Consider the following 26,882-nt stretch of genomic DNA (forward strand, 5'->3'; position numbering starts at 1 on the left):
CCTCCACTTCCTTTGCTCTGTCTTTCGTATTTCTATGGGCTTCCCTGTGGTAAAGAATCTGCCTACAATGCAGGAGACCTGGGTTCAATCCCTGAGTCCAGAAGATACCCAGAAGGGAATGGCAACCCACTACAGTATTCTTGCCCGGAGAATTTCAAAGAGCTGGACATGACTGAGCAACTGAGCACACACACACACACACAACTGCACAGAGGCGCTGGTCTTACGCTCCACTTGCAGGGGAACCCAAGTTAAGACATTTGTGCAAGAATTCTGGCTGAGTCCATAGTCAACAGAGCGAGGGTCTCTAGTACATGGGGATTAAATCTTAGCTTTAGAGACTAATTATAAACTTCTGTTAGTATTAGTTCAAGCTGACACAGAGAAAAGTCACGTGAAGGTGTGGTATGACTTACCAGACTGAAAATAAAATTTGTGGGCAGTTATTATTTTAAAAAATCATTTATTAAAACATCTTCATTTCCCAAGGCACTTCAGTAGCTTTCACAAAAATACTTTTTTTTTTTTTAAAACCAGGTGAAGCATATGCTCTAGGAGTACCATGGTAACATATTCAGAAAAGAGAAGACAATTTTACATTGAACACAGAGTATCTCCCAGTGTTAAACCACTGAAGTGAGCAACTCTGAAAGACCGTGAGCACAACTTAACTTTCTTCTTTGTAATTTTTTCCCATGATTAAGTATCACAAAAGGAACACACACAATGACATCATTTTTGGCACTCAGAGAAGTGCTAGTATAGCTAAGGCTGGTGAGGCCTTGCAGAGGTGGCAACTGCAAAACATTGCCAGAGTGATTCTGGGTTGAAAAGAACAAACCACGAAACAAAAGACAAAACCAGGAGGCTGAGGAACCAGCCTTTCCTACGTCTATTCTGAAGGGCAAATAACTTAAGGAGAAAAAAGACATAACAACAAACAAACAACGAACAAAACACAATCAATCAAAATCCACATTATAGTTTTGGGAGAAGAGACAAGTTTGCTTGTCTCTCTCACTGATTTACTTCCTTCAAACCATACGTCAGAGACCATAGTAGCTAGGAGACCTGACTCACACAGCAGTGGAAAACAAGTATAGTAGCTTCAGTGACGCATCTCTTGTGGGCCCAGACAAGCCCAGTGCTTTGATCAGATGTAAACAAGTCTACCCAGTAGCCACTCGGAGTGGTCCAAGTGCTCGTAAGTCAACGCACTTGTCTGTGTTCTGTATTTGCTCAGTTTCCTCCATATTAAATTCTTCTAGATTTCCCCAGACCTGTGTTCTCCTGCCCTGGGGAAGCAACAATATCCTTTGTATCTGAGAAAGTATGAGAAATCAAACTTCCTGTGAAATTACTTCTCTTCCTCTAAAGGGCACCATTAGAGGGAAATGGGGAAAACATGTTTTGTGGGGTGGGGGTTGGGGAGGGGAGGACTTAGACCTTCAGGTCTATCAGAGGCCTTTTTAGGTAGTCTGAAATTAAAATGTAAATTTAGCAAATGCCTCTCCTATTTTTTCCAAATCCTACTGGTTCCAGTTAGTGGTTAACTTCTTAGGAAGTGCCAAGTCCATCATTGTAATGGTTAGGATTTATCCAAAGTTGTCTGTCAGTAGCCAGAGTCCCTGGAGAAAGGTAGTGTCTAGGACCATAAGCAGCTGAGTTTGGATGTCCATCCACGAGCAAGGCAGACACGGAATCCATAGAATCAATAGCAAAGACCTTTGCCACTGAAGGACCAGTGTCTGCACAAGCCACTTCTGACAAGACAGTCTTTCCTCTTCACTTTCTCACTGGAGGCTGTGTTAGAAGGATGTGCTTTTAAGGACTGTGGGGCTTTCTTCACCATCCTTTAACATCCTTGTGTGGCTTGGAGTTTGCCTGTATTTTATTCTATAAAGACAAGTCAAACAAAAGTTAGTAACAAATCTTAGAAAGATTATCTACCAGTCTCAAAACAAACCTCACCCCCGCCACTGCCATAGCTGAAGTTATCTCACTAAAGGGGGGAAAAAATCATACAGCAGATTCTGAAAGGTTTCTCCTTGTCTCTGTACTATCCCAGAGTTGCTGTTGCTGTGGAGAGGTGAGTGATGACCTGGTGGTCTGGGTCCAGCCAGAAAGAACAGGCAGTAAGCACCTGGCCACGTCTGATCCTCTTACGGCTAAACTAGTCCATGGCATTTCTGAGTTCGTGGGGAACTCTCTGCCAGGCGCATTAACTTTGTGAAGAAGGAGGCCTCCTTACCCTTTGACCCTTAGCATCTGGTCAATGGTGTCTGGGAGTGGAGTGCCGAAGGTCTCTGGGAGGAACAAGGTGAGGATGGCTGTCAGGATGGTCAGACTCCCCATGAGAATGTAGGGCAGGAAGCGGTCGTAGGCACCTGTGGCGAAGCAGACAGAGTCCCAAGCTGGGGGTGCTTAGACGTGGTCTCTCCCCCTCCTTTCATGTCCCTGGGACTCTAATGGGTATCACCTGGCTTCTCAGCCTCGGCATCTCCCAGTCTGAGCTGCCATATTGGAATGTGCCACCTAGGCAGGTCACAGAACCCAGAGTTGGCACAAACCAGCAGTACCTTGGTGTGGGGAAGGGTGTAGACTGGAAAGATGGGGCTGGGCCATTTCTATTTGTATTTCCTTTCTTTTTTGGCTACACCCTGTGGCACGCGGGATCTCAGTTCCCTGACCAGGGATCAAACCCACGCCCTCTGCAGTGGAATTGCAGAGTCTTAACTACTGGGCCACCAGGGAAGTCCCTCCATTCCTATTTCTTAATGCTGGGTTTCCAAGGAACTTGAGGTACTTATCTAGGGACAGGAATAACTCCACCTCTCCAGATGTGTCACAACCCACTCAATTTGTCTTCAGGCCAGGTCAGGAGGTGTTTCTGCTTGTCAGATCTTTGCAGCATATTCACAAAGTGCTCCCAAGGTGGGGCCACCCCTCCCCAGAGATGTGTCAGCTAGGAATATGCAGGGGGACTGAAGCTGCTGTGAAGAAATAATTCTGAGAAAGATAAAACTGGGGCCCTGTCACGTAAAATGCCATAACGCAGATCTTTGCACAGTGTAGAACTGCTGCGTTGAGTGCTTCACGTTACAGAGGTTCTCTGTTCATCAGATCTCTTCAGTGGACATCTTTCCCTTCCTATTCCTTTTAAACTCCCTATTCCTATTCCTTTTAAATTCCAAGAAGGGATTTCCCCAATTAAGTACACTGGCTCCCCAAACACACTGCAAGTTCTTAGGACTGGGGAATTACGTTCTCTGACGGAAGGCCTAGGAAGGCTAACACAGGCACAAAACCCTCCGCTCTTGTCAATTTCTAGCTTGTCTACAGGTTGTTTTCCACAGGAGTGCTTCCACCACAGTGCACCTCCATAGGAACCTTCTCCAGGCATAGATCCAGTCTTGGCTGTGTGTACACTTGTTTTCCTGTTGAGCAGTCCCAGCCCACATTACAGCCAATCAGTGCTTCCACCCCAACCCTCCCGTGTGTGCTCTGCCCCAAGGGACTTACCAAGGTAAACGAAGTAGGGAGACAGGATGCTGCCCAGGCGGGACGCTGTGGAGCTGACTCCCACGCCCATGTTCCTGACCACTGTGGGGTACAGCTCGGCCGTGTACACGTAGACCATGGAAAAGGCGGCTGTGACTCCAAACTTACCCACCATCACCAGGACTGTAGCCAAGTAATACAGCTCTGGAGAGGCAAAGGGAGGCCAGTAGGAAGAGGCAACAACCCAAGGTACACTGCTGCTGAGAGTGGTTTTTTTTTTTTTTTGCCTGAAACAGACATATTTTCTCCCTTTCTTTCTGGGAAGGGATGGGGAGGGAAGTTTCTATAACTTCCTATTGTGGGATAAGGGACTTATGTCCCTCCAAGTTGCTTACTGAGAGGACGCTGGGACTGGCAGCTGTGTGAGGACATACTCTTCTCCTCAGCCTAGAGACCACCAGAGTGAGCCCCTTGATAATCCAAAGGAAACTTGCTCCCCAATCACAAAGTCACTAAAGACATGGAACCTCATGCTGCCAGCACTGTGGAATTAGCTAAGGATTTGTGTATAAATGGGAAGTTCAATCATAACTCACTTCACACTTTCACTCTACTCAACACTTCATAGACCAGCAGACCTTCAGGAATGACCCTCTGATCTCCCCTGCTTGCTGTGCCAATGAGGAGATGCTGCGAGTACCCTGCGGGTCTCCCTGAGCTCCGGTGTGAGCCTCCACATACACCCCTGGGCTCCCAGCCACACTATGCACAGTGTTGCCAGCCCCAGGGACCCAGAGGTCCCCCGATCCATAACAACTCAGGGTACCACCATGGACATGAGGGTCCGTAAACCGTTTTGTGAGTTTTCAAAGACCTCACACCCTTCTGGAGGATACAAAGAAGGTTTTACAAATGAACTCCTGCAGCTGGCCTGTGAGAACCGTGCTGTGGACGGACCCTCCCATTTCCCTCCCCTCACCTCTTACCAAACAGTCCAGGCTCATTCCTCCTCAGGGTCTTGGCCTTTGCTTTTTTTTTTTTTTTGGCCTGAAATGTTCTGCTTCTAGACTTTTTCGTGGGTTTCTCCATCATTTCATCTGTTGCTACTCAACTGTCCCCTCTTCAGGGACACTGTCTATGACCACTCTATATAAACCAGCTCTCCAATGTCCTTCATTGTCATTATAAAAGGTAACACTGTCTGTACTATACTAAGCATTTTATTTACTTGTTCACTGTCTGTCTTCCCAACTGGAACGTGAGCTCCAGGAAGACCTGGGGCCCTGCCCAACTAGTTTACTTCTGCTCGTTAGCCCCAAGCACAGTGCCTCTCCCACAGTTAACACTGCGCAGCTGCTTATTGAATGAATAAATGACAAAGACAGGGCCAGGTTGAAAAAACACAGGGATGGCTCTCTTCCCCTCACTCTGCAAAAACAAACACGCACACATTAACTTGGGTAGAAGAGTACCATCAACTGCCAGCCCCACATGGCTGCTGTCCTTCCTGCCCCCAAAGCCAGGCCATGATGACTGTCTGGTCCCAAGAGATACTTTCTCCTGATTTGTTGGACGAGAACACAGATATGCAAGCAAGCTCTAACGGCATCACTTCATGCTCTTTACTAATTGGGTGAGACAGTCGTAGAAACTGAGTGACTCAGTGGATATCTCAGACCGCAGACACGTATGGGACCTACCTGGGGGCACGAGCTGCACAAAGAGAAGAACGCTGCCACCTAGGAAGAGGGCGGTGGCCATGGAGTATCGACGGGGCAGGTGCCGCAGCAGCAGCCAGGCCAACACGTACGCTGGGACTTCAACCACGGCCGAAAGGAAGCAGTTCAAATAGACGTCCCCATGCAAGTTAGGGGTGTCCAGGGAGAGCCCGAAGTAGCCCACTGATATGGTCAGCCTGAAACAGAGTGCCGAGGAAAGCTGGAGAAGCAGCATCCAGGTGTCTCCCTACCTGGGCGACTTTTAAAATATCATTACTGCAGGAAATTCAAAACTATCCTCACCAGGAGGGTAGCAGATTTAACCTTGAGTCCTGCTTCTTAGAAACAAAGATAACTTCCCCCAGACCAGGGTACCTTTTGAGTCAGAGCACTTTCAAAGTATTCCAAAGTGTCCCAGCAAAGACATATAATTCAGACAGATTTCCTGTGTTGGAAAAAAAACCAAGACCCAACAACCTGTCAACAGGCCTTTTGACTTTACAAATCCTAAGCTGTGTGTGCTCAGCAGTGTCTGACTCTTTGTGACCCCAGGGACTGTAGCCCACCAGGCTCCTCTGTCCATGGGATTCTCCAGGCAAGAATACTAGAATGGGTTGCCATGCCCTCCTCCAGGGGAACTTCCTGATCCAGGGATTGAACCAGTCTTCTGCGTCTTCTTCTTCTCCTGCGTCTTCTGCACTGGCAGGTAGATTCTTTACCACTGAGCCCCCCAGGAATCCTAAGCTGAAGCACTCACAAAAGCCTACCTCCCTACTCTCCGAACCTCCCAGATCCAGCAACTGCAGAAGGAGCTCAGGAATGAGTAAAGAGGCAGCTATTAAGTGGGGTATGGTAAGGTTGGTGACATAACATAAAATAAAGAACACTCACTGGTCAAACATTTAGAGAAAGATCCCTGGCAGACCCTTTGGGGCGATGAGCCAAGAGACTGGTCAGAAGCAGTTGATCCTAACCCCCCCAGACTTGTGAGGAGGAAAGGGAGCTCCCAGTGGGCCATTTGAGTGCCTGTCTCCAGCAGACATTCCTTCTGTTGACGGTCAGCACTTTTTGGCAAACCAGACCAACATGAATCAGATTCTTTCTAACTCATCTGCAGGTTGAAGCCACAGCCGCTATAATCAGGGAAGAGGGCTCATACAGGAGTCCCTGGGAAATCCAGAGCAGGCGGAGAGCCCGGGTGAACCTCAGGACGGGTGACTCACTGCAGGCTGGCAAGTCTGTGGCGCAGGCTGAAGGTTGGCTTTGTCCAAGGCCGACTCAGGGGCGTGTGCTGCCCCGAGGGATCCCGGGCCATTCCTTGGAAATGAGTGACTCACAGTACCCCCCAGGGAGCAACCCAGCGGGCTGCCAAGGCTTGTTGACTCCAGCAACAAGGATTCTGAGATGGAGCCTGCCTTCCTCCCCTACTGCAGGCTCAGGTAGTCACCTGTAATCCCAAGTGTCTGGCCACCGAGCAAACACTCTCTAGGCACTCAGATGTGTTCCTTCTTTCTGATAAGTCACAAATCCCTGCCTGACACACTTGGGGAGATGCCATGTGAGAAGGAACTTGAAGAGGACATGCAGGCCATGGCTCTGCCTCCAGGACAGTCTCCAAACATTCCAGAGGGAAGACGTCCTGCTTCCACATTTCCGGAATGTACATAGCAGCCTCTGTAACCGGTGGAGCCTTCACTTAGAACTTCTTAAAGCCCTCACCAGTCCTCCTGCACTGATGCACTGTCGACAGGAACAACTCAACTAGGGCCCCAACATGAGCAACTCTTCACCTTACGGCCTGGAGGGATCCCCAAAGACCCTGTATCTTCCTCAAGAGCCCCCACAACAGTTTTCGTAGTCCTGTTCTGAGATTCCGTTAAGAACCAGGACACGCCCACTTTATTGCAAGGCACATCTGTGCCACTTTCTGATGACATAGGCTTTCAATTCTGGTCTGAGACATGTCTGCAAATGTGAAGCCTGAGAGCTACTGCCAGAAGCTGCGTCTGGAGGCCCCAGGTAGGTCTCACTTACGCACCACAGAATTATGGACATGACGGTGATCATCCGGATGTTCCGGGTTCGGATCAGATCCAGGATGCTGTGGGACTGCTGCTTCTTGGAGCTTAGGTCTTGTAGCTGCGGACAACAGGGCAAGGGTATGGGAGGGAGAGAGTGTTGGAGACTTAGAGACCCCAGAACATCGAAACTCTGGCATCTTAGCTTTCTGTGTCTCTGACTTGGGGAGTGGTTCGTGTTTCTTGCTTGAAAAGAAAAGTAGGTATAGAGGCTGTGTCTTGGGCTGTAGAAGGCTTCACCAGGCCTTGTCGATAACAAATTTGTGAACAAGAAAGAGGAATAAAAGTAAGTGACCAGCCTGTAACACAATGCAGCCAAGGAGGAGGCCTAAGCTGATTGCTCTCTCTGAGCACCACCCCGAACCCTGTCAATGGCCATATTCCAGGGAGGCCTCTGAGCATTCCTTCCCAAGCCTGGCTCCCAGCCCTCTGGGTCAGAGAGAAACTGGCTGTGTAGTTTATTGATATGATATTTTTTAAAGAATTAATGTTTTTTGGTCCTCCTACCATGTAGTTACTGGTCTACTTCCAAGGAAAAAAATTTCAGATAGAAAAACAGGAAAATTGACCTTGGCTTCACCCAGTGTAACTTCCTATGAAATTTGGCACGGCCAAGGACATTAATAAACCACACGTCTAAACACACTGATGTTGCTTTCTTAAGCAAACCCAGCTTTGGAGTCTGTTTTTCCTGAGTTAGCAGTTCAACAAAAGGTCAACTTTTGACCTAACTGATCCCCTGAAATAGCCTCATTTCTATAAAAATGCCAGTGGATTCATGGGTTCACCAGACTGACCTCTGCAAAGCTCCCAAGGCTACCTCACTCAGAAGCCTTCCCTGCCATCTACCCCTTACTGAACTCTGACCGAGTCCTTTCTAGGACATCCTGAGTGGGAGCTAGTGCTGGGCCACTTCTTAACTGTGAGGCTGGCAGGGCTGTCAGTGGCCAGTGGCTTCTTTGCCACCTCTAGTAACTGGTCTCTCTTTCCCAACCCTGAACTCTGCATCGGAAGTCAGACTGGCTTGAACGTGCCTTTGCACACAGCAATATGCGCCTGCTGGCTCTTCTCACAGCCAGGCCCTCGTCTTTGTCAGAGAAGAGACACACTCCAGAATCCCATCAGCCAACAATGACAAGGTCTAAGCTCTTCTGGGAGCCACGGGACTGAGGAAAACTGCTTGTTACAGACAGGGTGGAAACAGAAAGAACAGCAAAGAGAAACAAGATCCAGGAATCAGGCAGAGCCAGGAAATTACTCACTGCACGGGAGAACAGGGTTTGCAGAAAGGTGTGAGGTTGGGGGAGGGTGGATGTCAAAAAGGACCTGGCTCTAGGACGATACTCAACCACTCCCCATTGGTAGGCGGAAGGAGACAAGACAGTTTTAACTCCAAATCTATTTTTGTTTCATATTTTAGGCAGTGCATTTTTTTTTTTAATTAGAAACTGCCAAGGTATAAGAAACAAAGATTTTCCAGAAAGCCAACTTCATGGAAGACCTATTACACATAAAGAGTTATTATGAAAAGTAATGGTTCAACTGTATGATCACCTAAAAGAGAAGATTTATACAAAGTATGAAAATCTAAAATCCACAGGGAAGGTAAAGGAATTGAGGCAGCTGGCACCTTCTCAACTTCTGAATTTTAACAGGACCTGCCTTGGGATCAGCTGGGGCTTAGGCATGGAGAGGGCTGGGCTGTTATGTAAAGGGAGGGCTTCGGGGCTGTGTGATGCTGCCCTAAAATTGTGGTCACCGGGACCCTCCCAGCAGCCCCTGCACAGCGCTCACCTCACTGGAGTCAAAGATGGTTGAAGGTGCAATGATCCCATTGGTTTTGGCAGCCCTACGGATGATCACCTCTGCCTCCTGAAATCGCCCCTGAGAGATGAGCCATCGGGGGGACTCAGGGATGAACCTGGAAGTACAAGAAGCAGTCTCACTGAGCCTTCTGTCCCTCAGACCAGGTGGAGCACACGTGGAGGTGGGAAATGGGGTTTCAGAACCAGAGCGAGGTTTGAGGAATGTTTGATACTTCCAAGCCAGAAGCCAAGAGATGCACTGTGCTGCAGCCAGTAAGTGTGAGCCTCTGATTACACTGGAGTACACAGAATTTACAGGCGCCGACACACCCTGATGGGTGGGATTCCTCCCTGGCTGGCCACTTCCCATTTCTGAGGAGTGGTGGTGCCACCTGCTGGACACTAAGTAGACAGGCACAACATGGGTTCCTGCAGCCTGGCTTCTGTCATGGGCTGAGCTGGGGCCGGGGAACACACCTCACCTTGCTGTACTCCCCTGCTTGTTCCTGGCATCCCCAGAAGCTTTTGCACTGACCTCTGACAGCCTCTAGTTTATTGTCATCCCTCCCTCCTTGATTTTTCCACTTGACTGTCTATAAGGCACTTGGGCGTTCTGAGACTTTGTGGACCTTATTTTCTACCTCACCAGTTGGCCTCTGCCCTTGGGTCCTAACCAGGACTCATCTGTCTCTTCTCCCACTGTGCTCTGCAATGTTCTCACATCCACATGGGCCAGGGACCTCGCCATCCCTACGTGCAAAGTGGGGTTCCCGCCTCAGCTTCATTCTCTCTCTTAGTATGGAATAGCCTCCTCTCTGCTTGTCCAGCTCTATCTTGGAGGCTAAGATGGAGCCTGGCTTCCTCCATCCTGCTACCTGGAGGACTCTCACTCACAATGTGCTCCTTCTTCTCTCAGTTCTGTGGCACGAGGATGTAGCAACACGCAACCAGAGCCAGGGCCTCAGCTGTCTTGTCCTGCGGTCTGACAGCTTCCTGGAGGTCATGCTAGACTATCATCTCGCAGTTACTGCTTTTTCCTCTGTCTACACTCCGATCAACGCAGCACAGGGCTGAGAACAAGTCTGTTGATTTCCTGAAGTTGTTTTGTTTTTGGCTTTTCTGTGGATGGAAAAACATTCTGAAAGAACTTAGGATGTGTGGGTTGCTGCTGCCCCCTAGTGAAAGCCAGACAGAAGACACCCTGCTAGTGGGTACCACCAGGCACAGGGCACACTCACCACCACAGCGCTGCACAGAGCACCCCCGGCACCGTCAGCGCCAGCAGCAGCATCCGCCAGTCTCTGATGAAGTAAGCAAACAGTGGCAGCAGCATGTAGCCAAACGCATAAAATATGCACACGCCTAACGTAGAGAATATAATACGAACTGACTTGCCAAGAATTTCTGTTCCTGTTCAAAACAAGGGAGGAGTCAGGTTAGTATTTTAATTCTGGTCATTTCCTTATTCATCTTCTTTTGTGTAATTTTCAACATACAGATAAGGGATCAGGAAGAATTATCTCAAAGTTTCCAAGCCTTTGGGAGGGACAGGATTCTGACCACTTGCTGCGGGTACCTCAGGGTTCTCTCCTGACACTGTCATCACTTTCTGAAACCCTATGCTAAAGATGCCATGTGGGGCCTCAAATTTAAATCTTCACTGAGGAAGGGTTCATTGAAGGCAATTTTGCTATTATAGCCACATGGGCTATTGCACTTAAAAAATTTTTTTTTCTATTAAATGTGAAGAGAAACAAACAATCCTTTCAACGATCAAACCAAGGAACCTAATGACCCAAAAGCTAGAGTTAGAGTCCTCCAAACAGTGAAACTGGCAGCTTCTCAGTGAGAGCAGGCCAAAGCCCTGCACTGTGGATTATGAATTAAAACCCTGAAGGTCTCGTGACTAAAGCCCACCCCTATCAATTCATTCTTTTTTAAAAAAGATGTTTAAACAAACGTGGACCATTTTTAAAGTCTTTATTGAATTTTTTACAACACTGCTTCTGTTTTATGTTTTGGGTTTTTTTTTTTTTTTGCCCATAGGCATGTGACATCTTAGCTTCACAACCAGGAATTGAACTCTGACCCCCTGCATTGGAAGGCAAAGTCTTAACCACTGGACCTCCAAGAAGTCCCTCAATTCATTCTTGCCAGTCAATTTCACTAGCCACTATGCGTTTCAGAAGAGGCAGTTTTCTTCCCTGGTGAGCCTGCCAATCATGGCCCTTGCTTCTCATGTCATGCCTTCCTCTTTCCTTAGCTACCCCAGCCCTGGGAAATGGCAGGCCCTATTTTTAACAGAAGATGTTTAGGTGAATTCTAGCAAAATGGCCATCAAGTACTAATGAGACCAAGGTGCCACAGGTCGGGGGCCAGAGAAGAACTGGAAATCAGCAGTTAGGCTATCTTGCTGCTGGGGACGAGAGGCTGGGTGGGCACTTGGAGGACTCAGCTTCCATGCCTACTAATTGGATCCACCAAGGATCCCTGGTTGGCACTGCCAGAGACCACCTCCCCAAAGGGACATCACAGCTGTCCCCAGAAAGTGGGTGGTGGGATGATGGTGAAACAGAATCAAGTACTCAACTCCAAACTGATGGCCATACCCAGGACAAATGCTGCCACATAGTTGGAGATCTGGCCCATGCCTACAAGGAAAAACAGCACGGTAAACATCTCAAAGTTCTTCGAGAAGATCTGCAGGAAGCTGAAGCCTGTCTGCATGCCCATCGTCACAAACAGCACGTTCTTCCGACCAAACCTGGGAAGGAAAGGAGAGTGACAGAGAACCAGCTGGGAGAAGGCAGCATGAACGGGCCCCCCGAAGCGGGGGCTTTCCCCGGGGTCATTCAGGGAGGGGCTGCAGACAGTGTTGCCAGGGCACTTGGTGAGGGGGCCGTCCTGGTCTCTCGGTCCCTAGGCTGTTACTAATGCACAGCCTGGGCACCGGCGTTGCCCAAGAGGTAGTGCCAGAGTTAACACAATGATCACAAGGGACTGAACACACTCATTATACTTAAGTTTATACATTCATAATTAATATTTTTCAAGAGTTGGTTTACTTTGGAGGATAATGGAGAAAGAATTCATTATAGATGAAAACTGTTTAAATAAAGGGGAAGACATTTGTCCTGACTTTTCTATGTAAACTATATGAACAGTAACCAGTAACAGATGAGGGAAAGTATCATTTCATAAAAGTATTCCAACTATTAAATGAAACTAAAGTGATACCATTAGAACATCATCCTTTTATGACTTCCAGTGAATGAACAGATAGGAGTATCATGTTTCAATGACTGCTAACATCATAAAAAGAGACACTTGAACACTGTATAACTCCTACAGTCTTGCCAAAGGGGCTGAATCTGATGAAGTCTCTGGATCTAGCTGCAATTTGCAAGAAATGCAGAGGAAAAAGCAATATGTTCAATTGCACTGTAAGTATACCCTCAGCAAAATTCAGACTGGGAAATTCTACAAGTAGAATAGCCCAGGCAAAGAAAAGGATGGAGAACCCCTAGGTTAAAGCAGACTAACAGACATATAAAAATTTTTAAGTGAGCAAGACTAAACTTGTGTTTAAGGATGCACATTTGGATGATAAAACTACCAAAAACCCACAGGGAAGTGATTATTATAAGTCAGGCTAGTGTTTACTGATAGGTGAGGGAGGCTATTGTCCTTGGGATGGGACAGATGAGTGGGGCTTCCTGGTGGCCAGCAAAGTTCTATTTCTTGACTTGATATTTATATGGTTATTTCCCTGGAATAATTCATTAAACCTCACTTGTTCTGTGTGGTTTTCTATATCTATGTTCAATTTAAAATTTTTTTAAATGTTGTTTTTTGGATTTGTTTGGTTTCAAAGACAGTGCTACAACAAGTAGGAACAAGTCAACCTAGTTCATTCAACCTAGCAGATTCAGCTTGAGTCTGGCCAGGGCTAGCAGACACCCATTTTCATTCAATGAATATTTATTTGAACATCTATTATATACTAGTCACTATAAATGTATTTGAATAAGAAAAAAATACATGGATTCTGCCCTCAAGGAGCTTATAGTGTGTAGTAGAGACAGACAGTCATCATATTTTAATCACTCTGCTCAATGTACGATCACACAGTGAAACAAGAGCGCTGAAGGATCAGCATCCTGACCCACAAGGGACCCAACGAAGGAACCTATCCTGACTACAGGTAGAGGCTGGGGACTTGGGCATTCAGGGGAGGTCTCCCTGAAGATGGGGCACCAAGATCAGACCCAAATGTAAAGTAGTTGTTGACAAGAGGGGGTAGGGGAGAGTGACCAAGCTTTTGATGATACAGTACAGTGGGGGAAGTCAACATTAATACTATGATAACATCTTTTATTTACTTCTGATAGGCAATGTGAAGGCAAGGCACAAGGAACCAGTGTAATAATGTAAACCAGACACCCTGAGGAGGTCACCTGTGTGGTCAAGGAAGGCCGTGGCATGGGGATGGGGGTCCGGGAATGTTTTGCTGTGACTATGAGAAGAGCACGTACAACTGTGGTTGGAGGGGCAAGACGAATGCACGCGAGGGGCAGCTGGTCAGGAGGAGACTGCTGAGGGTGCCAGGGGGCCAGTGCACAAGGCCTTCAGCCATGGTAGAGTTTGGTGCTTCTCCCCATTACAACAGGGGTTTGTTGTTTTTGATGATACTGGCATCTAGTAAATAGAGGCCAGAGATGTTTTGAACATCTGAAAATACCCACGATAGTCTCCCACAACAAAGCAGTCTCTGGGGCAAAATGTCAACACTGCCGAGCAACCCTGGCCTAAAAGGAGACTCCCCTGCATTGTTCGGAACAATAGCGCCCTGCACGCCAACCAAGGGGTGGGGCCTCCCTACCCTGCTCTCCCCTCCCAAGGGCTCCCTGGAGAGTAGTGAAGAGGACAACTCAGGGAGCCCTTCCACTGCAACAATCCTTGGCAATCTGGGTTTGGGGCTCAAAAGAGTCACTTTTTAAAAGAAACATTTGTCTATTTTTATTCTTTGATATTATATTTATGTGTACACAGCACATTTGTAAAATACAGAAAAGCACAGAGAAGAAAATAAAAATCAGCTATATTCTCTGACAGCCACTAACATTTTTTTTCTTTATTTTTCTAAATTGAAGTATAGCCAGTTTACAATGTTGGGCTAATTTCTGCTGTACAGCAAAGTGACTCAATTATACACATACAGACATTCTTTTTTCCTCTTCTTTTCCATTACGGTTTATCCCAGGAGATTGGATATAGTTTCTTGTGCTATACGGTATTCAATAGGATATTGTTGTTTATCCATTCAAAACATAATAGTTTGCATCTACCAACCGCAAACTCCCACCTCCCTCTCCCTTGGCGACCACGACTTTGCTCTCTCTGTGAGTCTGTTACTGTTTTGTAGACAGGCTCGCTTGTGTCATATTTTAGATTCCGCATATAAGTGATATTGTATGGTATTTGTCTTTCCTTTCTGACTTGTCATTTAATATGATAGTATCTAGTTTCATCCACGATGCTGCAAATGGCATTTGTCTCATTCTTTTTTTATGGCTGAGTAGAATTCCATTGTACAGATGCGCCACATCGTCTTTATTCTTTCGCCTGTCGATGACCATTTAGGTTGTTTCCATGTCTCTGCTATCGTGAACAGTGCTACTGTGAATACAGGGGTGTACGTACCTTTTTGAATTACGGTTTTGTCCAGGAGTGGGATTGTTGGTCATGTGGTAGTTCTATTTTTAGCTTTCTGAGAAACCTCCACACTGTTCTCCACAGTGTCTGCATCAACTTACATTCCTAGCAACAACGTAGGAGGGTTCCCTTTTCTCCACACCCCCTCCAGCATTTTTTTTTTTCCCTTTCCCAGCATTTGTTATTTGTAGACTTTTTAATGATGGCCTTCTGACTGGTATGAGGTGATACTTGTCACTGTAGTTTTGATTTGCAAGAAAGGCTCACTTTTAAAATCTGTCAACACAAGGTTAAACATACACATGTCCACAAAAATAAAAATATCAGCTACTTCTTCCCTAGGGTTGTGCCTCCCTTATAATTCTGCACTTAAAGGTAACTCAGTGACATCAGATAAAATGCTTTGGCAACCCAGGATTACGTTATTGCTCTTGACTTTTAGGCTTATTCATATTCCTGAAAGGAGTCCTATATAAAAAGTTACTGTTGATATCACAGACAACACTGGAGGGCATGAATGCACTGCTCTAAGGCAATCTGTTAGGCTAAGGTTTTTGACCTGGCTCACTTAGGAGAAATCTGTCCACCCCGCAGAGCCCTGGGGCCGCCCAACAGGGTGCAGACAAGCTTGGGTGGTACAAGGAGCTGAAGGCAGGTGCCACAGCCAGAACAGCCACATTTTTGGCGATTTCATTTACTGGACTTAAAGGATCCTACTTAAAAGAAGACATCTGCTAGCAAAAAAAAATTTTTTTAAAGGTTTGAGAAGCACTGTACTAGCCCTTCTGAAGAATAAGGTAGTCTTCAACACAGTCACTAACTTTGTTTCTATTGTTTCCTTGGGAGCAGACCTTTTGAAACTTGAACACTTTCCTCAGATCATCATGGTGTTACGTGGTCATCAGGCTCCAAAGCTGACCCACAGTGATCTATCTATTCTATGACACAGCTGACTAGAGAAATGCACTGGGTTTCAACTCTGAAACTAGGGTACTTCCTCCTAGTTTTTCACATCAAGGTAATTACTCTGAGTCTCAGCTGCCACCCCACCCTGTGAGGAGGAACTCCCACTTCCGCTCCAGGAGGCCCTCTAAGCTCAGTCCACGGCATGCCCTCCTCTCACTCTACACTGTTCCCATCCACTTTCCAGGCTTTGATGAGGGTTCTGTGAACTGACAATTCCCAAATGCGTTTCTCTAGCCCAAACCTCTCATGGAGCACCCTATCCATACATCCAACTCCATACTCAATTACTCCTATGAGACCCGAAGTCTCATAGTCACCCTGAATTAAGTATGTTCAAATGGAACTCAGTACCTTCTCCTACAAACTTTGTCCTCTTCCACAGGGCTTTGTCTTTGGGAAGGGCATCACCACCTGCACAGTTGTGCAGGCCAGGAGTCTCCCTCCCCTCACTTCCTGTGCACACAGAGCTAAGCCCTGTCGGTTCTACCTCCTTCCACTCCTCTCCGTGTCTACTGCCTTCAGCCTAGTCCAAGTCACCTTCATTTCCTGTATAAATTATTGTGATAACCTCTCACTTGGTCTTTCTGCCATCCCTCTTGCTTCCTTTCAATCCTTTCTCCACCAAGTTATCAAAAAACTTTTTAAAAAATGCAAAGCTGATGATGTCACACTCTCAAAAGCTCCACCCTGCTACGTGCTGAAAGCCCAGACTCCTGTCACCTGCTAAGCCCGGCTGCTCTTCTGCTTGGGACTCAGCCTGCCTCACTGTGGTGTCTCTATTCCACTCTCCACACCACTCCAGAGCACTGTCTCCAAGCTCCTGCGGTGTACCATGCCTTTTCTTGAGTCTAGGCTTAAGCACTCTCAGCTTTCCTGCACAGAACACTCTTTCCTCTCTCTAGCCCTTTAGCTGGCTAATGCCTACTCATTTTTCAACCCCTAGCACATGGTTCATCATCTCAGGCCTCCTCTGTCATACCCTCTCTGAGTACCTTGTACTTCTCTGTATCACCTACCATCACAAAGGGTAATAAGTACTTCCCTCAATTCGTTGTTTAATACATTCTGCCTTGCTAGAAGGCAAGTTCTAGAAGAGTGGGCACCTGGAACGGTAGTTCACAGGAAACAGGATCAGGACTCTCTGGGCCCTAATCCTAGCTCTGCCACTTGCCAGCTGTGTGACTCTGGGCAAGTCATTTAATCCCTCTGGGCTTCATTTTTCCCATCTGTAAAATGAAAAGAATAATACTTCCTGTATCATAGGGTTACAAAGATCAAATTATTTGTTGTTTATTTGTACAGTACTTGTAAGAGTGAACGGCACATATTAGAAGCTCCGTATGTATGTATGTATTTATCTATTTATTCATTTACTTTGTGCTGTGCAGCTTATGGGATCTTAGTTCCCTGCCCCAACTAGGAACTGAACCTGTGACCTCGGCAATGAAAGTGCAGAGTCCTAACCACTGGGGAATTCTCAGATGCTCTGTGTTTATTAAGTAAATGTAAGTAACTAACTGATGCTTGCTATAGGTTAAGAGTTCTCTTGGGTGGGGTAGCTGAGTCATATAGTAAGTGTATATTCACCTTCAGTAAATACTGCTATGCTCTAAGTGTATTTATAAAGGATAAACAGGAAAAAAAGTTTCATTAAAATATGTATTTAAGTATGTAAATGTTGAGATATATTAGTTCCCCGCCCTCAGTAGGAACTGAACCTGTGAGCTTGGGAATGACAGCACAGAGTCCTAACCACTGGACTACCAAGGAATTCTCAGATCCTCTATGCTTGTTAAATAAATGTAAGTAACTAACTGATACTTGCTGCTAGGTTAAGAGTCTGGGGAAGCAAAGGCCTTTCCCCTAAAGGAGCAAGTTTCTCAGGCTCATCTAGAATCAACAGTCAGTGGTCACGGCCTACTGAACTCTTTAATACTTACAGGTGACTGTGGGAATTTGTCCCTTTCAAAAATCACTAGATGACACACTGGAAAAGACAAATCTAGTGAAAAACGCACATATTTCTTATGAGGAAAGACTCCTCAGGTAAAGATATTAATCCATAGATGCAATATGCCCGAACATCCCTCTGCATGAAAGCTACAGGGTACGATGGCTGTGTGCTCAAAGCAGGACGACATCCTCAGCTTGAACCTCTCTATGAGAGACTCCCCCTGCTGGGAGGATGCTGGGACTCCTCTCCACTGGGTGATCCGGTGTGGCCAAGGAGCTTGCTGAAGGCTATTCTCCTTGCCACAGGCTTCTCTCACAGACCCTGAAGTCCTGAGATAAAAAGACACAGTATCATAAACCCCTCTGTGAATATTGTGGTAACTCTGGAACTTTCTCCAGAAAAATGCTTGCATACAACCTCTAAAATTTTGTAGGTAATCTCCAGCGGAGATGAACTCCCTAAGCCCCAGACCTTGAGTCAAGAGCCCTGGAATTATACAAATCACCTGCTTATGGGTTGAAACAGCACACTTCCTGATTGCTGTGAAGTACGATAACCACAAGCCTGTTAGCTAAAGGGAATCAGCCCTGTGAGCATAAGAGTTCTGCCCGTCACACTGCCATCGGCTAGTGAGACCTCCTCTTACCTTGAGGAAAGAGTGATGGTTTTTGGGAACACAGAGGCAACTGTCTATGGAACGCCCTAAGTCTAGCCAAGGCTATGGTTTTTCCAGTAGTCATGTATGGATGTGAGAGTTGGACTATAAAGAAAGCTGAGTGCTGAAGAATTGATGCTTTTGAACTGTGGTGTTGGAGAAGACTCTTGAGAGTCCCTTGGACTGCAAGGAGATCCAACCAGTCCATCCTAAAGGAGATCAGTCTTGGGTGTTCATTGGAAGGACTGATGTTGAAGCTGAAACTCCCATACTTTGGCCACCTGATATGAAGAGCTGACTCATTTGAAAAGACCCTGATGCTGGGAAAGATTGAGGGCAGGAGGAGAAGGGGATGACAGAGGATGAGATGGTTGGGTGGCATCACCGACTCAATGGACATAGGTTTGGGTGGACTCCAGGGGTTGGTGATGGACAGGGAGGCCTGGTGTGCTGTGGTTCATGGGGTCACAAAGAGTCAGACACGACTGAGCGACTGAACTGAACTGAACTGAAGATCTACAATACAGCTCATGTGCTTGTGTGTGGTGTCTCCCTCTCCTAATGTGTGAAGACACCAAAGGGTTATGCTTACCTAGGGAAGGCCAGCCAGGAGCCACAGAAGTGAATCAAGGCATATTTCCTGGTCAACTGGATCATGGATACACTCAGCTGAGGTTGCTTTGCTCAGCAAGCATCAGTGAGAGGAGGCTTCTGACTCTCCTTACTTGGAATGGAGTCTATAGTATTGATGTGCCTTCCCTCTTTTCAAACACACAGCCCAGGCTGAGAGGATACTACCTGGCTCTATGCTGGGGGCCCCAGCAGCTGCAGGAGACAGATACCCACCTTACCTGTCTGAGAGCTGCCCCGAAATGAAGGAGCCCATCAGCACACCCACGAAAAACAAGGAGATTGTGAGCGGGGCCTTCCAGTCGTCCTCACACACCAGGTTCCACTGAAAGAGGAGAGAAGGATGTATTACTTCTTTTTCAAAGTGCTTTAAATGTTCAGCTTCTTGGAAAATGAAATCAGAACATCCCATATCCTTGCATGCTTTGTTTACATGACCGCAAGGGTGTGTGAGCTCACTAAGGCAGGTGACAGCCCACTGGGCAGCAAGGCATGGCACAGGTTTCCCCTCAATGGGGAGACTGGCCATCTTGTTTTTCATAGCTTTTAGCCTCATTGTTTTGTTATCAGTTTCAGGAGGGGAGACAGGCAGGGAGCAGGTACTCTGCCCACATGCCAACCAAAGAGGAAGGGCGAGGCTTCACATGGTCACTTCTAAGGATCTGGGCTGAGGCTGGGACTGTGAGTAGAGCAGGCAACCTCTCAGTGGGGTCCAGGCCATTGGCACGGATGGCATATGAGTGGTTCTGGAGCAGGGCTCTGCAGCTCCAAGGGTCAGGGTATCCAGCAAGGAGATGCAGCCAGAAGGCCTAGTATGCACCTTCTGGATCTGTTCCTTCAGCTCTGCTCAGGTCCTGACTCTGGGCCAATGACTCCTGGCTCCTGCTGACAGTTAGAGCTGGTATCCCTGATGCTGTGCCAACATAAGGCCCGAGTACAGCCAAGAGCACTGAGCTGGGAGCCAAGAAGCTGGGTTGTAGCTCCTACTCTGTTAACTAGCTACCCAAGCCCATCGTGCCTTAATCTCCCCATTTATGAAACAGTGACTGGGGGTGGGAACAGGTTGCAGTGCTTGGTTCCCGGAACCTGGTGTAGAGTTTCACCCACAGTTGGCATGGGAAGAGATCTGCGGGCCCAGGGAAGCACTGAACACTCACACATGAGATTGCTCCAGCCTAACAAGGGCCAAGAGAAGGATGAGAAACCAAAATAGGAAGCTTGCTGGTTCCCAGAAAAATGTTTCCCAAAACAGAGAGATGGTACTCTGTAATAACCAAGAAGGCCACCTTCCAGGGAATTCAGCCCCTTGCTTGCCTGGTGACAGGCTGCATGCCTGCCCTCCACGGATCCTGTTGGCTCCTGGGGAAGTACACGGCTTCCAAGAAGAAAGCATCTCTTCCAGGTCAAGGTCAGAGGGAAAAACAAGTCTGCTTCTCAGCCCTGCTGGGCAGTGCATGCAGAAAGCCTCCAGGCACCTCAGAATGGGTAGAAGGGCAGCCCTCAGGATGGATCGGAGAAGGCAATGGCACTCCACTCCAGTACTCTTGCCTGGAAAATCCCATGGATGGAGGAGCCTGGTAGGCTGCAGTCCATGGGGTCACTAAGAATCGGACACGACTGAGCGACTTCACTTTCACTTTTCACTTTCATGCACTGAAGAAGGAAATGGCAACCCACTCCAGTGTTCTTGCCTGGAGAATCCCAGGGACAGCGGAGCCTGGTGGGCTGCCGTCTATGGGGTCGCACAGAGTTGGACACGACTGAAGCGATTTAGCAGCAGCAGCAGGATGGATCAAGAACCCCTGCAGAAGATGATAAGGCTCACTCAGCCGCAAGCTAGCTCTCCACTCTGGAGCAAGCCTGTGCCTTGGATGGACTGAGAATGGGTGGTGATCCCCACTCCAGGGAAGAGTTGGGGGTCACCAACTCTTGAGTCTAGAGGAAGCCCAGACTAGCAGGGGACAAGCAAGGAGCACTAAGGCCCAAAGGTTCAGGCAATGGCAGCCTTCTCATCTCTGCAGTCTCAGTGGTGCCAGCACCCAGATACCATCTTCCTTCTAGGAGGGTGTGTGCTCCTAGGGCAGCTGCCATCCAGACACAGCTGCTGAAGTCAGAATAGGAGTGGCAGGGAGTTAGAGCTGAGGGACTCGGTGAGGGCGTGCCAGCCTCTGGGTGTTAGATTATGGTTATGGTCACAACTGAATATGATGGGATCTATTCCCAGCTAGCAGGCACTACTTTTGTAGTGACAGAGATTTTAAAAAAGACTGAATAGAGTCATTAGCTGCTTCTCAATAGGTCTCTCATGAGAGCTGGGGTCTGATACAGCTGAGCCAGACTAGAAGTCCAGAGGGGCATTTTCAATGAGTTCTGGAGTGGCACCTCTAAACCCCCACCTCATGTCGGGTCTCCCAGTATAGGCTTCTAGGGGCTTCTCGACTGGCAAGGCCAGATGTTACCTGAAACTAGGTCAAACAATGCTCTGTAGGAGATAAGGTGACTGAAGTGCTCATCAAGTGGATCCCCAGAGCATCTCTCCGGCTCCAGCAGCCTCAGCCCCTCCACTTGGTTCAGTGTCCTTACTCTGGGCAAGCATGTAACTACCTGAAGTAACTGGGCTCTCCATCTACTACCGACATGTCTTAACAATCCTCATGGCCTGGCTCTGGGCCCTCCAAAAGCAAGCAAGGGTTAGCAGTTCCTTCCTACTGGCCACAAGGGGCCTGTATATAGGGTCAGGAAAGGGACTAGGTTTCAACAAATGAACAGAAGGGCAAGCACGGACTGGGTTCCACCCAGCCAGCCCAACCCACCCACCTGGCAACCACCAGATGGACTGCAGCGGGCTCTAGGACTTGGCCTGACCCCCCTAAGGAGGGGTGGGATGAGAAGCCCATAGAGTCCAGGTTATGACCCAAGGTTTGCTGTCTTTACAGCAAAAGGAATCTAGTATTTCTATACTGAGTTCCTGGCTTGGCAGCCATGACTAAGGCAGCTACAGATCAGCTCACTGAAGACGCCACCTGGTATGAAGGATGAACTGTATTAGCTGATGATAATAGGTATTAACCTTAGAACTAAATGTGTAGGTTTAAGATTTATGTCATGAGTCTAGCATCATTACCCCTCAGCTGGGTGAGCTATAAAAGCAGGAGCAAACTTAGGGGAAAAAAAAAAAATCTGAGAGTAACCCTGGCAAAGGGCCTAGGCTTGCTACCCTTCCTGGTTAGAAATGTGCCTTTCTAGCGGTGATGGCTTCTTGGAGATAGCTTATATATATAAAGCTTTTTAAATTACATACTTTAGTTAGGCACAGTTTGTTTTATGTAATTTATACCTCAATAAAGCTGTTTAAATTTTTAAAAAGAAAGAGAACTGTGTCTCTTGAACACAGCATGTAGTTGGTGCTACTTCTCAGTTATGGGAAGTACAGAGATGATGTAGTTCCCTGGGACTAAATGTTCTTACCTGTGAGTTGACTGGGAGAAAAAAGTGAGAGAGCCTGTGCCCACAGGGCAGAAGCTCTTTCCTAAGATGTACCCAGCCTGACCGAATCAGTGGTCAAACACACTGGTAAGCACTATCTGTTACTGAAGGCCATGCAGTCCTACACACGTTTCATCCTGCCTCCTGTTGCAGTTAATGGTGAATCCTTGACCCAAGGCTGTCAGGGCAAGGAGAACAATTTGCGACCACATCCTCTAAAAGCCTGGCAGAGCCCTGCAGCGGAGAGACTCAGTACCTGTTTGATACCTAGGTGAGTGAGTGACTCGATGGATAAAGGACTGTTAACCTTCCAAACCATACTATCCCTTGGGTTTCGTCCTTGGGCTTGGCTGCCCAAAGCCCAGATGAACCCTGAACTTCATTCTCAAGAACAGATTATTTTCCTTTCTCCCTCATCCCTTCTCTGGGTCCACTGTCAGAACTTTGACCCAGGGTGTTGGTTCTCAGCTAGCTAGAGTCTCAATCTGACCGCTCATGGTCAGATGGGTCTGCTGTGACTGTATGTACACAGGGGCCCTCAGGGATTTGCCATGAGCTGCAGGGGCAGGGAAAAGGGTCCGCACTTCCCTAGAGTGAGGGGAGTCAGAAAGGCAGAGCAGTGAGGCCCTGGCTCCAGGTCTTTTTGGTCTCCCCACCCCTTTAGTCAGCCCAGGGCCTGCCTCCCCAGTTGATGCAGCTTTTTCTTTGGGTGGATGCGGAGATAACAGTGGGTGCTCTCCTATTTTCTAAGACTATGCACTTACGAGATAAGGCTGATGGAAAAGCTGGTCGAGAAAAAGAGGCTTTCCAGGACAACAGGGAGTGAGTAAGAGTGTTGCCAAGGGCCAGGGCAGGGGGCTTCTGGGAAGCAGAGGAAAAGGGGACACAGAGAACTGCTGGATTTTTGGCTGAAGAGACCCTAACTCATGAGTGCTGGAGTAGCTAGACATTTCCAAAGGAAAACTCTACAGCCACAGGCTGTGTTATGGCAACACCAAAAAGCAGGTGACCCAGGCAGCCTGAAAATCACCCATGTTCCCAGAGAAGGAGGCAGCGCTGGGCCAAGAAACACTCAGGGATTGGAGCGCCACTGCATAGTGGAGTGGCTGATGCCCCCACACCCCTGGGGTGGCGGAAGGGCTACAGAAGGGTTCAGCCTAGAAGCTCATGAACCACCTATTCCAGAAACATGGGAGAACAACCTCTTTCACCTCATAAACAGTGTCCCCTTCTTTCTGCCAATCCCAACACCTTGTTGCAGATCCACATGGGCACAAGCCCCAGTCTCTGGAGTGGGGGGTTACATTTACTTTGAAATATTCCACTTAATGCTTTTTGACCATCCCTGAGTTTCTCTTCTATGAGTTAAACCTGTCCTTTTCTTCTTCAGTTCTCCCACGGTGGAGAAGATTTCAAAATATTCATTAATCCATTCAACAAAAATGCTCCTGAGTACTCAATCTGCAACCAGCATCAATGTCAGGACTTGCAAGATATAAGTACACCACAAAATTTAGTACTCTGTGTGCACTCAACTCCACAAAGAAAAAAAAAATCAAACAGGAAACTGGGGGTTTTCATCTTCTGCTGAAAACCATGAATAGGAATTCCATACCAGTGTACTTACAAATACCTCTAGGCATGATTTGGGGCAGAGGGCGGGCTTGAAGTCATTTAACAGGCACAGGACTAGCTGCAGTGGTCAGCCGGGCAGGTCCGATTGAAAGAAAACGGGCCTTAGAAAAATGGAGCCATCAGAATGTTAATGTAACAGCTTCCAACAGTGACTGTTCACCAGAAGAGAATGAGCAGCCTTGAACCTAAAAGTCTGGCATACCAGCATCCTCAAACAAAGAGCTAAGTAATGTATTAATCTTGCCTCCCTGCAAAGACTGACAACCTGGAAGTAGGTGAAAGGGCACAGAGCTCTTTCGAAACTGTTCAGACAGCTAAAGAAACAGCCTAAATATACAAAAGGAAAGGCTGATATTGGTAGCAACATAGCTCAAGGACCCTTCTGGAACAGTCTGCCTTTGGGAGCTCATCAATGCCATCACTGCTCTCATCCAAAGGCAGGATGGGGACAGCAAAGAAAGAGCAAATGATTAGAGTAAGCCAGAAACATAGGGGTTAGGGCAAAGTCTTAAGAAATGCCACGAGCTGCTCCTGACTTCACTGCCTTCTCCTTCCGCAGGCAGCCAGATGCAGAATTTGCAGGGACTTCTAGGTCATGGAGTATGGCTTCCCCTCCGTGGTCTTTGCCTGCAATCTGAGGGACAGCCTCTACTTTCACAATGCTCACTGGCTTCCAGGAGGGTGACAGACTCGCTCGGGAGGCTGGGATAGAGGATTTGTGATGACTGTAAGTTTTAATACTCCGTGCACGCTTCGGCCACAGATCACAGTCAACTACCTCCAACCAGCGCCTCTCCTCTCACGCAGCAGTGCCTGAGGACACCGGAATGCTGTCACTCGCTGAGATCCCAGTGGGGCTCTTCTCACACTCCTACTACACACATGTGGAGTAAGGAGGCACAGATGCTGGGGACATCAAATGTCCAAATATACAAAAAACAACACACACACACACACGTTTGTTGCGGCAGCACGCAGACTACCTTGAAGGGTGACAACCCCCAGAAGCAACATACACACACAGTCTCCAGAACCCATGTAAGCCTCCTTGAGGCTCCAGTAGGGTTTGATGCCATAACAGGAACTATGGACCATTCCCTTCAGCCTCTTCCCTGTGAATCCTGACCTTATGCCAGGCTGTGTCTTACTGTTCCAGACTTTGTCTCTGTTGAGCTATACACCCCAGACTCATCGACAATCCTCCTTCTCCAAGAAGCCTTGCCTACTCCTCAAACCCCTGTTCCTGACACACAGTGAACCTGGGCACCCGAGAGTCTTTCCAGAAGTGCTCTTTTTAATGTCCTGCTTGCTCAGTTTTGCTGAGACTACACAGAGTCAGAGTGCCAGAGCTGGAGTAAGATGCAAAGCAGAACCGCATGCATCCATAAATACCACATCATACATCCAGCTTTAATAATTACAAGGTCACCGGGGATAGAAAAGGCCACCCAAAAGGAAAATCCAAGGGGCTGGGGAATGAGAAAGGTTTTCCCCCTGCTTCCGATGAACTAAGGCTGTATGCTTTAACTAAATCTGGCTAAAGACATTTCCTTAGAATACCCTAAAACATTCCAAGTCAAGAAGTCACTCCAAATGGATCTTCAGATGCACAGAATCCTAAAAGACTAATGATAACTGACCATGAGTAAAAAGTAAACAATTTTTTATGGGGAATGACTTTGACTTTTTATGGGGAAAGTAAATGAGTATTTACAAGGAATTGCTAGGTCCTTCTTGGCTTCCTCTCCAAGGTAGCTAACAAGGAGGGGTGGCAAGACTGACAACCGTGCTGCGATGGCCACGATCTCTCTGGAAGTCACCACGAAAAGGGCTCCCGAGCCACCTGGCTGGAGGATGTCCATCACCAGTATGTAGTGAGTCCGCGGCGAGGGAGTGACAGTAGCCAGCACGCACCTTGGCGGGTGGAGTGCGCGACTTTAAAGACAGTGAAGGTCCTGCCTACGTCTAGGTCTCAGGCCCTGGGCGCGGAGCTGGTACCCACCTCGGTGACGATGGTGGACAGGTAGATGTCCTGGCTGAACTCCCAGCCATCCAGGCAGCCCTCCTGCTCCAGCTGCTCTAGGTCCACATCGCGCCCCGGCTCCAGCCCGAGCTCCGAGAAGTTGACCATCATAGCGAGTCGGTAGCGGCGGCAGCTCTGAGGCACCTCGCGGCCGTCCTGCAGCCGCATGGGGACACTGTGGTTGCGCCACGCGCTGCTCAGGTTCGCGGTGTCCGGCACCCGGCAGTGGTGTTCCGGGGTGGCCGTAAAGAACACGGACGACAGGCCATTGAAGCCGTTGGGGATGATGCTGGCGCTGAGCAGGAAGAAGATGAGGCGCTGAAAGGGCCCCCACTCGCCTAGGAAGGCGGTCACTTCGTCGTAGTCCTGCATGCTGCCTTCAGCTGCCGGCGCGCGGCGCGCGGCCCGCGGCCGGGGGTCGGAGGACGCGGCGGCGCGCGGGGGCGGAGCGTGGCGAGCCTGCGCGCCTGCGCGGCGGATCCCCACAATGCGACCGAGCAAGGGTCTTGGGGACGGCCAGCTGACTGAACAGGTTCGCAAGCTCCTGCCGCCGCCGCGGCCGAAGCGACTGGCCTTACATAGTGCGCGAGGCCGGGGCGGGCTCTGAGCCTGAGCCGCCAAGCCCGCCCAGCCCGCCGGTGGCGCGGCGCGGACGGGGGTGGAGCTGGACCGCGCGTGACGGCGGTGGGCGGGCTCGGGCCGCCGGCGCACCTGGG

The 26,882-nt window shown here is 48.2% G+C and overlaps 1 protein-coding gene across 1 annotated transcript; it reads right to left on the bottom strand.

Moving 5' to 3' along the window:
- Positions 1-449: 449 nt before the first annotated feature.
- On the bottom strand, positions 450-26,718 carry SLC22A5 (solute carrier family 22 member 5). Its single transcript, NM_001046502.2, is given in 10 exon segments — positions 450-1,896; positions 2,252-2,387; positions 3,523-3,705; positions 5,202-5,416; positions 7,258-7,358; positions 9,092-9,218; positions 10,341-10,512; positions 11,712-11,866; positions 19,244-19,347; positions 26,146-26,718. Coding segments are annotated over 10 exon segments (1,674 nt in total). The 5' UTR covers positions 26,539-26,718; the 3' UTR covers positions 450-1,808.
- Positions 26,719-26,882: the final 164 nt, after the last annotated feature.

This window comes from Bos taurus, chromosome 7 (genome assembly GCF_002263795.3).
Source record: "Bos taurus isolate L1 Dominette 01449 registration number 42190680 breed Hereford chromosome 7, ARS-UCD2.0, whole genome shotgun sequence".
NCBI classification, from domain to species: domain Eukaryota; kingdom Metazoa; phylum Chordata; class Mammalia; order Artiodactyla; family Bovidae; genus Bos; species Bos taurus.